Consider the following 13,242-nt stretch of genomic DNA (forward strand, 5'->3'; position numbering starts at 1 on the left):
CATGACAAAATTATGGAGATTGTCGAAAGAAATGTGGAGAAAACACATGAAAGAACAAGACGACGACTTACAAAAAAGTCAGACAAAAGTGTCAAAGTTGGAGACATGGTGTGAAGAAAAAATGTCCGCAGTGAACAGCGCAAAGGGGTGAAACTTGATCCAGATTATTTGAGTCCATTTATGGTAACCAAAATACAGGGGAAAAGTGTTGATCTTATGGATTCGCTGGGTAAATCTTTAAAAAAGGTAAACCTTGACCACCTCAAGCACCACCATAAAGAGACCCCGAGGATTCCAAATAAATTGAGACTTCAACAACTTCCGCCCTCTCAGCCACCTGATGTTGCTGTAGCTGAATGCCCATCCTCAGGCCTGTCTTCTCCAGCTGCCGGCCTGTCTTCTCCTCCAGCTTTTGGCCTGTGTTCTCTAACTGCAAGCGATTGTTCTCCTCAAGCTGTTGACCTCTGTTCTCCAACTGTCAGCGAGTGTTCTCCTCTAGCTGTTGACCTCTGTTCTCCAACTGTCAGCGAGTGTTCTCCTCTAGCTGTTGACCTCTGTTCTCCAACTGTCAGCGAGTGTTCTCCTCTAGCTGTTGGTCTGTGTTCTCCAACTGCCAGCGAGTCTTCTCCTCCAGCTGTTGGCCTGTGTTCTTCAGCTTCCAGCCAATGTTTTCCTCCAGCTGGAGGCTGTAAAGTGCCTTTTTACGAAAAGTGTATGTAACTTGCACAAACAGACTTTGAACTAATTGTTAATGTTTAGACTTGCAATCTTAATTTTAGTAAACATTGTGAAGCTCTTGTACTTCACTTGAATTAATGATTTGATTTTTTCACTTGCAACAGATCTAAAAAAATTGTATATACTTTTAAATAAGTTGTACACTGTCAAAAAAAAAAAAAAACATACCTAAGCTGTAGTTCTGTCAATACCCTTAATATAACGTATATGCCTAATATGTACAATTTATCTACAGGTATATTATACATTGAGTATATTTACTTAAATGCACTCATGTGCAAGTGTACATTTTGCAATGTTACTGATCCAGTGACAACTTGGGTGCATTATTGACCCTTTCTGACCGGATATTGTAATTATACTTCATCCAAGTATCCATGAGAATTCATCTTAGAATTTTTTTTTACTGCACAAGCATAAAAGATGCATGGAGTGGCAACAACACACATGTCCTGCTGTCAAGGTTGGGGGCCTATAAGCTGTTTTTTGAAGACTTCAGGAAGACAGCTCCCAATTGTGAGGTGGAGAGTGAGGTAAACTGACATGTTAATCTATATAATGGTTTTGTACATTCTCAAAATAACTATAGGTATGATTTAAGGTATAGTTTACCCAAATATCTTTCATCATGTTACCAAGGGACATTGAACCATCGACTTCTATTGTATGAATACAAAATGTTACACAGGAAAATAATGATATAAATGTTTTGAACGTACCAATCGACTCCATTTCCCAGCATCCTTTGTAGTCTTCCGCACTATGTCTGATGATACTTTTATATCCTTTGTATGTTCCAGTGTATTCTGTGTATTAACGATGTGTTCCATTCCTCCCTTACTACAAATAATTTAAAAATAAGACTGATTCATCTACTTTGTCTTTACTTACCTTGCATTTAAGCTTACCAGCTGTGAATATCATCCGTCTGTTCTGTTTGCTAACATTGGCCACATGTGGTTGCATAAATGATGACCAGTTTTAAGTTAATGGGTAAACTATCCCTTTAATAAATATACATAAATATATGTTCTCATCACAGCTAAATGCACTTCAGAATAAGACATAGAAGGCATTAACTATCTAAAGAGTGAATATGGAGAACAATAAGGATATTCTGTGTAAAACGGGGGAAGGTAACAGATCCGCAGCGGATCCAGATCAGATAAGGATGGCGGATCCGGGGCAGACCCGTTCAGGACCCGTTTATAAAGCAGCTGATCCGCCACGGATCTAGTCATTCTCTCTAGATACCTTCAGATCCCTCATTTAATAATAGTTTTCTGGCCAAAACTAGCTAAAGATATATTTTAAATCTAATTGACCAACATTGGATAGAATGGATTGCTCTTTCATTTTTAATATCCCTGCCTTTATTAATATTAATAACACATGAGGAAATCATTCAAAACGCAAAAAATCTAAATTCACCCGTTTAAGCCAGTAACAATTAAACGTTAAAAGTAGGTCATTAGAGACTGTATTTATGTATACATAAAATCGAATTAAAGAAAATGAAATGCAACAATAAATTGTACAAATATTTGTATTTATTTAAGGAAAAAAAAACACTTTTTAATGTAGCTCAAGAATCAGTGTAAACTGGGTTTTTAAAAGATGGATCAATATAAACTTAAAAAATACTTTTTAAAGAAGTACACTTGTCTTTATCTTAACTGGCAACGAACACTGAACACACAAAGTTAAACAGTAAAACACTACTGTTGGGTGCTGACACTGGGACGGATCCCCTGTCTGATGCCAGGTTAAACCACCGTATCACATGTATTGTGGTGTCATCATCAGTGGCGGCACGGGAGACATGGCTCTTTCTCACAGCACCTGTAATACACAAGCAGAATTATTATTAAACAAATTCATGAAATCACATAGGAGCTACCAGTTTTTTTTAAAGAAAACACCTGTCATATTTGACATATGTCACTATGTTCTTACCTCAAGTTAGACAAGTTGATATGTATCTGTCTCATCTCAGTGAGTGCACTTAATCGCTCTGAAGTGTTTGGTGGCTTCTTAATTTATCTCTGTTTGGATCCTAATAAATGAATGGAACGAATGGTGCTAAGCTTAGCGCTAATATAGTGGCACCGCACGCTACAGCGATTAAGAGGACAGATATGTATCAACTCTTTTAGGTTGAGGTGAGAGCATTATGGCATATGTAAAAACGGTGGTGTTTTCCTGTAAGGATACACACAACCAATGTTTTTAAAACAAAAATGTTCAATCTGACGCTTCTCTTTGTCTATGACGAGTCATTCAGGTACTGGGCTACTCAACAGCGGTTGACTGTCTAAAATAGTCTGAATGTAAACCCTAGGTGTATTTTAGTGATTCAGGATAAGACAAAAACAAACTTCGCAAGAAGGATACGAAGGATTTATCGTTAGATACATTTTTAACCCAAAAATGTTTTGTGCTTATACTTTTAAACCAGGCTAATTTCATTATATTCACTTACACAGGAGGAACTTCCTAGACTCCATCTGATGGAAAGATTTTTTTCCCATTCATGCCCTTCCAGTTGATCCTCCTCCCAACATCATCATGGAACATGTGGGAAAGGATGTTTCATGTGACACGTTTTGTGTCATGGCCCCCAATAGTTGCCAGGGAGGAAATCTGAAATGTAAATAAAATCCTGTCGATTTCTTATAATTAACACTGGCAAAATAATTTACAAAATAAATGTTGTGTTATAAAAAAAAATTAGTCTTAACATCTCGATAACCAAGTAACCGGTTTCCCTTGTGATACATTTTTTCTATTTTTGTATATAACAGCAAGATATTGACAGTTTGGGAAAACTGTACTCAAAAATATATCTGTTACGATTTGCCCCAAGTGCTTGGTGGACCATCTGATAGTGGAATCTTAAACCCGGGACATACCAAGCTGACTATCGACCGTCATGCAACGTTGGGCCGTTCTTAAACATCGACCGACTACGTTTTTTCGATGTGTTCTGCACCATTTGCCATCACAGTCAGTTTTTTTGGCCGATTCAACAGGTAGAATGTATGGAAGAATGTGTGCCGGTGGTAGGCCAAGAGGATTATGGGAAGTGTAGGGCTGAAGTTGAGTGACCTGGTGACTGTGACACCAGTTTGCTTTGGGGCACCATTGACTTCCATAGTAAGCAAAACATACAATGGAAATCAATGGTGCCCCAGAAATGGTCACACTCTTCAAAATATATTCATTTGTGTTAAACACAACAAAGAAATTCATACAGATTTGTAACAACTTGAAGGCGAGTGAAGGATGACAGAATTTTCATTTTGGGGTAACTATCACTTTAACGCTGCCTGTGTTTTTTCACTCCCAAAGGTTAACATGCGCTGTAAAAAAATATCAGTTTTAACTGTAAAACACTGTAAAAATTCTAGAATGTAAAGTTAACTTGCACTGTACTCACCACAGTCGACTTTACTTGATTATTGGCATGATTTTTCAGCCACTCCTCAAATTTCTCCACTTCCTCCATCGATTTTAATGGAAACTCAACTGGGTTTTCAGGCATTTCCATGGCTTGGGCTGCTGGGTTCCATTTGCTCATCAAATAATTTACTTTAGCAATTATTTGCTCCTGCTGTTGTTTTATTAGTTCCAATAATCTCATGATGTGTACTTCTGCAGCTGTAAGAAAAAAAAGAAAACAGTTTGGAATATGTAAATACATTTAATTCTGCATTGGACAACTCATTAAGGCACATTTCACTGAACAGATGGAAAGAGAAAGTTAAACTTTCTTTAACAGAGGCCTCAACAAATTTAATTTAGGCTTTTATTCCGAACAGAACCGGCTTGATGCATGACAAAAAACCTCAAGTGGAAGCTCAAACGTGCCATTTAAAACGAGAATAGGGAGGTCACTAACAATTATTTTGGTAATCAATGGATTATTTTGACCATTAATCGGATAATTATTTGTGGTAATAAAAATAGATCGAACCAAAGACCTACAGCTTTAAAATGACTTAAAATACATAACTGTATACAGTAACAATGACGCAATAATATTTTGTATCCAAAAAAATTAATCATATGGTAAAATAGAACATCACTGTTAAAACACATGACATTCAAAATATAAACAATCATCACGTGTACATTCTAAATTATAACAAATGCCTGCAGAGGGAGCCAACATTACTACACTTTACAGCAGATCAAATCCTTGTTTAACTTTGGCCATACAACATTTAATTCAATGTTACTTCGGCTGTAATATTTGTCAACTTCTTTACGATAGAAATGAAACAGCCACTGTTATTGTGATTATCATTTTAACTATAATACAGCATATAAAAAATGTGTCATTGACTAAAAGTAGATTAAAATGCCCAGGCGTTTAGTTGACTAAAAATTATTTAACAAAAACAGTATACGATTGACTAAATATGATAAAAGTTAAAAAGTAAGTTTGACACTAGACTAAGAATAAAATTAAAAGATATTTGACAAAATAAACACTATTTGAGTCTAATTTCAGATAAGGTCTTGCTTACCAGTGCAGGCAATACCATCTGATCCACATCTCCCCCCCCCCCCCGCCAGGTAGGTCTGTACACCTTGCTTGTAGAAGGGGTTTGTTCTTCTGCTGGTGTCGGTGCACAGTCGGTTGGTGAAGTGGGTTGAGGAGTGGGTGGAGGAGGAGCAGCTGTTCCGCTACTTGCAATAAAAGGAGGTGGTGAGATAACAGGAGCTGTTGTTAGGAGTTTGGCTGGGCCCCTGGCTCTCTTTTTTTGAGGATGACCTTCCTTCTCACTGTCATCATCAGAGTCTCCAAAGAAATGACTATAAAGTGGGTTGAAAAATTACAATAATCTTTTCTTGATCTGCAAATGCTTTTTATTCCAAATCACATAAACATTTTCAATGGCCTAAGAACTTAAGTTGTAAATCTCATGGCAATCCTGTTGTAGTTGTGTTAAGAGTATTCTTCGTGCAGATCTCTGCCTTTACTAATCCATTATCATAACCTGAAGCACATCTGATAGAACAGAGGTCACCACAGTAAATCACCACAGACAAGATGCAAAAGGTTGTATGTTTTACTATCTATTGTTAAAAAATATAAACTTGCAACTTAATTGTTGATGTTTGTCTGGAGGCTGATAAACATAATAAACTGACTGACCATTTAATTCCATTTCAGTTGGCTTTACCTGTCTGGTAGTTGTAAGGTTTATCATATCATTACATTAAATTTTGTTTTTGAGAAAATATAGAGGCCAAACATGTAGAATATAAAGGATAATATAAGTATATACTAACATCGGCTTTGACCTTCTCTTTGATCGAATCTCCTCCTCTTCCTCTTCAGACTGTAGATCTGATGTGTCACAAATCAGAGATTTCTTCAAGAGTTGTTGTGCCTCAAGGTAGTCATCTAAAAATGTTATATGACGTGTTAAACTTCGGTAGTTTCAAATTTACAGAGAAAACATATTACAGAATTATAAACAACAGAACTGCATGAGACTGATAAAGATATTTTTTTCGAAATTACAAATATTTTGATATTTGCTTACAATAGACCATCTTTTAAAGCATACCACATGATTTAATAACTCTGACATCATATGTTTTCCAGTCAGGTCCAGGCTCCTCTGAATTTTGAAAATAATATAATTGAATAATGTCGTGCCAAAAAATCAGATATAGTCAACAATCTGTATTGCATCAAGTTATTTATAAATAAAAATGGCTTTGAACACAAGCAACTTAATACAAAAAGTACTTACTGCAGTCTGAAACCGGTTAACAATTAACTGTGTTTGTCGTGATGCATGGTGATGTCATTTTTCTCACCGTGTCTGGTTCTAATTTTGCATGAACAACTGTTCAGTCAAAACTCATGTGCAACTGCATCAATTCTTACTGCTTAGATTAGAACACAAAAGCTACAACAAAACTGCCATCAATACTACCACCATCCTTCTCCACAAGAAAAAATACAAACTAAAAATTGCTTCGTCCTTTGCCCTTTAACTGCTAATTATTAGACAAAAGAAAAAGCCGATAACAACCTTAAAGGGTTAGTTCACCCAAAAATACAATTTCTGTCATTAATTACCCGACCCTCATGTCACTCTAAACCCGTTAGACCTTCGTTCATCTTGGGAACACAAATTAAGATATTTCTTGATGAAATCTGAGAGCTCTCGGGGCCGTCCATAGACAGCAATGCACTTAACACTTTCAAAGCCCAGAACGGTTTGAAATGAATCATCTGTCCTTAGGGCATAGTCTGAACATGGGTATGTCATGCGTCTGTTGATGTATTTTCCAGGCTGAGAACATCTGTCACAACCATGGTAGCCATTGTGGTTCTTTGTGTTTTTAACAAAGGACCTGGCTGGTGTGTCACAAATGACTGTGTCCAGCTCAAGCTTCAGTGTCTTACCCTCTATTTCAAAACCTTTTTCAAGCTGCTGTAACTCAGTAGCGAAATCTTCAAGAAACTCTTTTGCTGAGCTTGGTTTCTTTGGTTCAAAGAACAAACCTATCACTACTGGTTCTTTCATGGGAACACTCAGAAGCATACCAAGGATGGGCCACAGTTGCAGACTAGAGCTCTTGAATAAAGGAAGTCCATCAATGTTTATTTGCAACTTCAAACTGAAACTGTGTGCCAGTGTGTTTACGTATTTAGACAACGTATTCCAAAGTGATGACAGAATACCAAAATAGTGGTACTGTCCCCCAGCCCTTTCTAGAACAGAGTACTTTGTCTTAGTCCTAAGGAGGGTTCTAGCATATAGAATTAAGAAGATTAAGATGAAATACTCCAAAACAAACCAATGGCACTAGAACGAGATGTAAACTGCAACAGAACACACACAAACATAGACACAGTATATTATATATGATTTATAATATTAATATGACATGAAATAATTAGTATACCAGAACTAAAGTTTACTAACGTAAGTGGGTTTTAAAATTAAAAATGATATGAACCTAAAAAAATTTTTTTAAACTTTTAATCTTAAATTATTGATATGAATCGTACGAAATTAAATATTATTACTTGGGTCATTATCACTATATAAAGTGCCATTTGGTGTCCGCATCAGAAACACTGACCCACCATGTACATAATGCAAAAAAGTGATATTTTGATGTTTTATTATAAATGTACTAATATCTACACACGTACAAATGCAATAAGAAGATTCTTAAAATGTGTTTTATCATGTTATAACAATTTTCTTTGACTTGATGTATGTGATTTTGGCATGTCCCTAACACTGCTTAGCTACCTTCAGTCAGTTTAAAAAGTGGATACATTGCACAACATCTTTTTTGAAAGTGCATATTGTCCTCGGCAATGTATTTAATAAATCAAATCATTTGGATAATCTATATTGTATTTTCATAGTAATATTAAGCATTTGCATACGTCCCTGTATTTGCAGTCTACCCTGTCATTTTGGGGTAAACGGCCCTTTAAGAAATAGTCTGATGTACTCAGTTACATCTCATTCTGACTTTCCTCAGTGGAGGTTAAAACATTTTCTGCACACACAGTTAGTATGTTAGTATCACACACAGTTACACAGTTAGTATCTGCACTCATATTTCCTTTTTCTACTATTCAACATAATGTGTTTGTAGTTAAATGTTGTCAGGCTTCACATGTCTTGGTGACATTTTAATTAACAAAAACTTTCATTAATTGAAAATAGGTTTCTTGAACAGTATACAGTCAGCTTTAACAGTGAATCTCTTCAGCTACACCGTGTGTTCATTAAATTCTAACTTTTGCCACAAAATGCACACCCTGTCACCAAGCCTTCCTTGATATGGTGGAAAAGTGCATTAACGTAATGGGTTTGAGCTTTGACCAACATACATTTCTAACAGCCAAAGGTCTACTTAATACAACATACATGACCTTAAATGGAAAATCTATAATTAATATTTTGAAAATTGTGAAGTCTCAAAGGCACTCTATAGTGATAATGACCCACATGTTAAAAACTGTACCGTTATTTGACAAAATAGCCTCGATATTGGTCCACATCAGGATATAAAACAAGGCCACACAGTATCTTAATATAATGAATTCATTATCTGAAACAACATTACATAGGGAGCTGCACAATATATGTCAAAATATGAACAAAAGACTCAAACTATACCAGAAGTTCAGTGGATAAAAACATGTAACGTTAAACGTTAAAGTTTGGCCTATCAATTAATCTCGCCTGCTTGTATACTGGAAATGGGTGAAAATATGGTCTCAGGATTGGATTAAAAAATCGATTAAATCACCCCCTCCCAGAAGAAAAAGACATTCCGTTTAAAAAGCTTTTAATCAAAAAGTTATTTACCAAATCAATCTTACTCAACGTGAATGACAATGCGCTGAAACTTGTCTTTCCAAAATCACTTCAGAATTAAAAACATCAAGCAGAGAAATCATCGGTAATGTTACTGGCTAACGTAACCGTACAAATAAAGCAAATTTAACTATTCTTACCGTGTTCCGTCTTCACCGACCAGCCGGCTCCACCGTTTCCACTGTGTGAGGAGATGATAGTGACTGCGACCGTTTGAAAAGCGCGCGTTCGGTCAGAGAGTTCGCTCAGCGTCCGTGACAGTGTGTTGTGCGGAGGCGGGGCCTGTTCTGTGCGTATGACTGAATTGATTCTGAGAGAACAGCGGACCAGGTGACTTGATATGGAAAGCCATAGTATCCATAAATGCCTGGTAGGGCGTCTTCTTGCACAGTGGCGCGTCAAAAGCGTACGTTTTGACCGCAAACGCGCGTCATTGACGTGTGATTTTCCATGTAAACGCACGTTCTCGACGTGCGCTTCGAGTTGTCGGGAAACGTGCGTCGAAAACGTGCGCTTTTTGTATCAAAACGTGCGTCCTTGACGTGTGATTTGCTATTGAAAATGAGCGTTCTCGACGTGCGCTTGGGAGCTACCGAAAACGCACGCTTTGAGCGCGCGTTTTATCCTGCCAAAAACGCGCGTTTTCGACGCCCGTTTTTGGACGGATAAACGCACGTTATGAACGTGTAGTCAGGTCAACAAAGCATGCAGTGAAAACGTGTATTTCAAGTGTCCAAACAGGCGAAAAGAACGTGCTCTCTTCATGTCGAAAGCGTGTGCTCATTCTTTGGCGATTCAGTGTGTCATGTTTTGTCCGCTAGGTGGCGTAAGGACTCTTGTTGAAGACAACCAAAATAACATGGAATTATCGAGGACAACTGAGTGTAATGATGTGAGTTATTATAATAAACGGAAAGTGGATCATGATTGTTCAGTTATTATAAGTGTAATTTAGCTCCACAAAAAAGACAGAGCCTGCCTTTCGTATGAAGCATGACACTTTTCTTTAAAATGGCCGTGGAGGAAGGCAGTGGATAATTATCTTTAATTTTACCCAAAACTTTCTAAGGTAGATGTGAGGTACTATTTATATGCCACATTTATGTGACCTCTTGTATTTCTCCCTGAGATTCAGCCTCTTTGCTGTGGTGCTTCGGCTCATTATAATATAATATTATAATGCAATGCGGTGGTTAATGCCATTTAACACAACACTCTGATATAAGCTATGAGAGTCGCTTGTTACACATGTGGTCCTCACGAGCAGGCCAGTATAATAATTGATAAAATATTAATTACTTTTTCTATTCTTACAATAATTACAGATGTTCTTTATAAAATATTGAGAAATTATCATGAAATGTTCTAGAATCGCACTTATGAACATTCTGACAAAACTTTCATTGATTCATCTTAATAACATTTTTACATAATCTTAAAAACAGTTTCGAGAATCCGGCCTTGTCCTATGCAGGTTTTTCTTCGGAAAACCCAAAGTATCTTTCGGTCTCCTCCTTTTTAAGCGTAAGATTAATTCACGCTGAAAAATGCTTTTCTTGCTGAGTTTTCTTGTCTTATTTCAAGAACAAATATCAAAAATTCTTAGACCAATGCGTTTTCTATATGAAAAATATTTAGTCTTGTGGAGTTTAGGGTACTTAAAACAAGTAAAACTGTGGAGAGAAAACGCAAACAAGATTTGTCAAATGATTTTCAAAATAAAAAATTCACTTTTATTCGTTTTTTATTCTTTTACATGTCTAGAAATTGTTTGTACATTCATTTATTGAACATTTCATCATGCAGACACGGACTGGCATGGCTTTTTATACTGGATCCTAGATGAGTATGGCTGCATTAATTCTTAGGGAGTGAAATTTACGTCGGGAGAGGATTTTTCCACGTCTCCATATTTATTTGTATATATGAATGTGTATATATATATATATATATATATATTGTTATGTTTATTTATATTTACTTACATTTTTTATTGTTTTACTTATTTATATCCATATATAACATAGTGGATGCAGAGAACATTGTAATTGTGATGTATATGCGGAGGAAACTGTACCTCGCTCTCACGCTCTCTCAGCGATTGTATTGTTTTCTGGTCACAAATCTATCAAAGAGGAGTTTCACAGGACAGCAGACTGATGAAGAAATCGCTTTAAATTGGGTTAATCTAATCAATGAACTAGAAGTTAACGTTACAATTTCCTTTAGGATTTCCAAAGTGGTTTGATGTGTGGATTATGAATATTCCAAACGCACCTCCCAAAATAAAATATATAAAGATGCTGCAAGGATGTTCGATTGTCGAACATTTCATAATATGTTCTCAATATTTTATAAAGAACATGTGTAATTATTGTGAGAATATAAAAATTAATATATGTTTTATCAATTATTATACTCGCCTGCTCGTGAGAACCATATGTAACAAGCGACTCGCATTCTATCTTATGTTAGAGTGTTGTGTTAAATGGCATTAACCACCGCATTGCATTATAATATTATTTTATAATGAGCCGAAGCACCACAGCAAAGAGGCTGAATCTCAGGGAGAAATGTGGTAAATGTGGCTTATACATTTGGACCTCACAACTATTACAAAAAGTGTTGGGTTTGATTAAAGATATTTATCCATTGGCTATCCCCAAGCCCGTTTTAGAGAAAAGTTTCATGTTTCATACGCAAGACGGGCTCTGTGAGGCGTCGTATTGGGTTTAAATAAAACTGCCCTTATGAATATTTAAAAGCGTGCATACACATATATACATTGGTCACATGTATACTTTTGGATTTTCAAGCAAACACATATGAAAAACATGTGCGCACTAATGTGAAATCCATACCAATACATCTTATGTTAGTAATGCATACATACATATGTCATATGTGGGTGAACTTCTCAGTGTAAACAAAAGGCATTTCAGTGTAAATGGAAGTCTTCTTCATTTAGATCACCTTTAATCTGAGGGAGATAATTGCCTTGACGTTTATAAGTACTTTGCTTGTGCAACCCAGCTAACAATTTTTGGTTCCCAACGTTCCCCTAACGTTAGTTTTTGGTTCCCATAACGTTATTTTCTAAGGTTCGTTTTTGGTTCTCCTGGAAAGTTTCTTTACGTTAATAGAATGTTAGTTTTTGGTTCCCATAACGTTCTGGGACGTTAATCTAACGTTATAGAAACCGTGAACCTAACGTTTTATTTCCGTTAAGATAACCAAAATCTTTCTGGGAAAGAGACCAGGGCTGCGTTTCCCAAAAGCATCGTTAGCCTAAAATATTTTTCTCGGGTCCGTTTGGCCTAACAACATGTCAGTAATGAATACATCCATTTATCCATCGCTTGTCTAATCTAATTAAAATAAGTAAAATAAATCATCACACACATGGAGGATGAAATCAATGCATTATATAATTCTTTTCGCCTATTAATTCCGTTCTCATTACTGAAGTAGCTGATTTAAACAGCGCAGTATATATAATTTATAATAAAAGTACACTGTGTGTTGGCCAACCTCAACACCAGACATTTTAGATATTTAAATAAAATAACCAATGACTTCAACAGAATATTTATAGCAGATTTCTTTGAGAATAAAGAATAAACATTTAATTATCTTCACGCTAACAATATTCTTGTCTCAACAGAGAAGTATTGCGCGGCTAAGTCTTTAGAAATAACAATCAAAAGCCCCGAATTTTAGTCCTTAAATCATGGTCTGTTGATTTAGATGTCAAATAAATCGAAAACCACGAAAATATAAGTTTACTCTCAAATGGGGGATGTTTTTTTAAATGAATTAATAAACCGCTAAACTAATGTGTTAGTGAGTGAGGTAAAATGACCACTTATTTTTAAATGGCGGGAGTGCGCGGAAAGCACGTGCTCGAGCGCAGACACAGTAACACAGACAACCACACTTAAGAAATACACATGCATTTATATAATTGTATTTTCATTTAGCTTAACTGGTTTATTATTTTCAGCCATTAAAGAGTTCATTTATTCATTTAATTTGGTCAGTATAACATGTGTTAATGCCATCTTATATTTTCTGTATTGCACATGTCACTGACATTTAGCAGCTTTGAATATTTTTACCATTAAAAAAG

The 13,242-nt window shown here is 36.0% G+C and overlaps 1 protein-coding gene across 1 annotated transcript in view; it reads right to left on the bottom strand.

Moving 5' to 3' along the window:
• Positions 1–2,366: 2,366 nt before the first annotated feature.
• The window catches only part of LOC130420433 (C-type mannose receptor 2-like), a 39,232-nt gene continuing 28,356 nt past the window's right edge, over positions 2,367–13,242 (bottom strand). Inside the window, 6 exon segments of the mRNA XM_056747718.1 lie at positions 2,367–2,580; positions 3,221–3,381; positions 4,178–4,398; positions 5,271–5,559; positions 6,040–6,154; positions 9,254–9,423. Of these exon segments, the coding sequence (XP_056603696.1) occupies positions 4,378–4,398; positions 5,271–5,559; positions 6,040–6,154; positions 9,254–9,423 (595 nt within the window). The 3' untranslated portion in view covers positions 2,367–2,580; positions 3,221–3,381; positions 4,178–4,377.

The sequence above is a fragment of the Triplophysa dalaica genome, chromosome 5, assembly GCF_015846415.1.
Source record: "Triplophysa dalaica isolate WHDGS20190420 chromosome 5, ASM1584641v1, whole genome shotgun sequence".
In the NCBI taxonomy this organism is placed as follows: domain Eukaryota; kingdom Metazoa; phylum Chordata; class Actinopteri; order Cypriniformes; family Nemacheilidae; genus Triplophysa; species Triplophysa dalaica.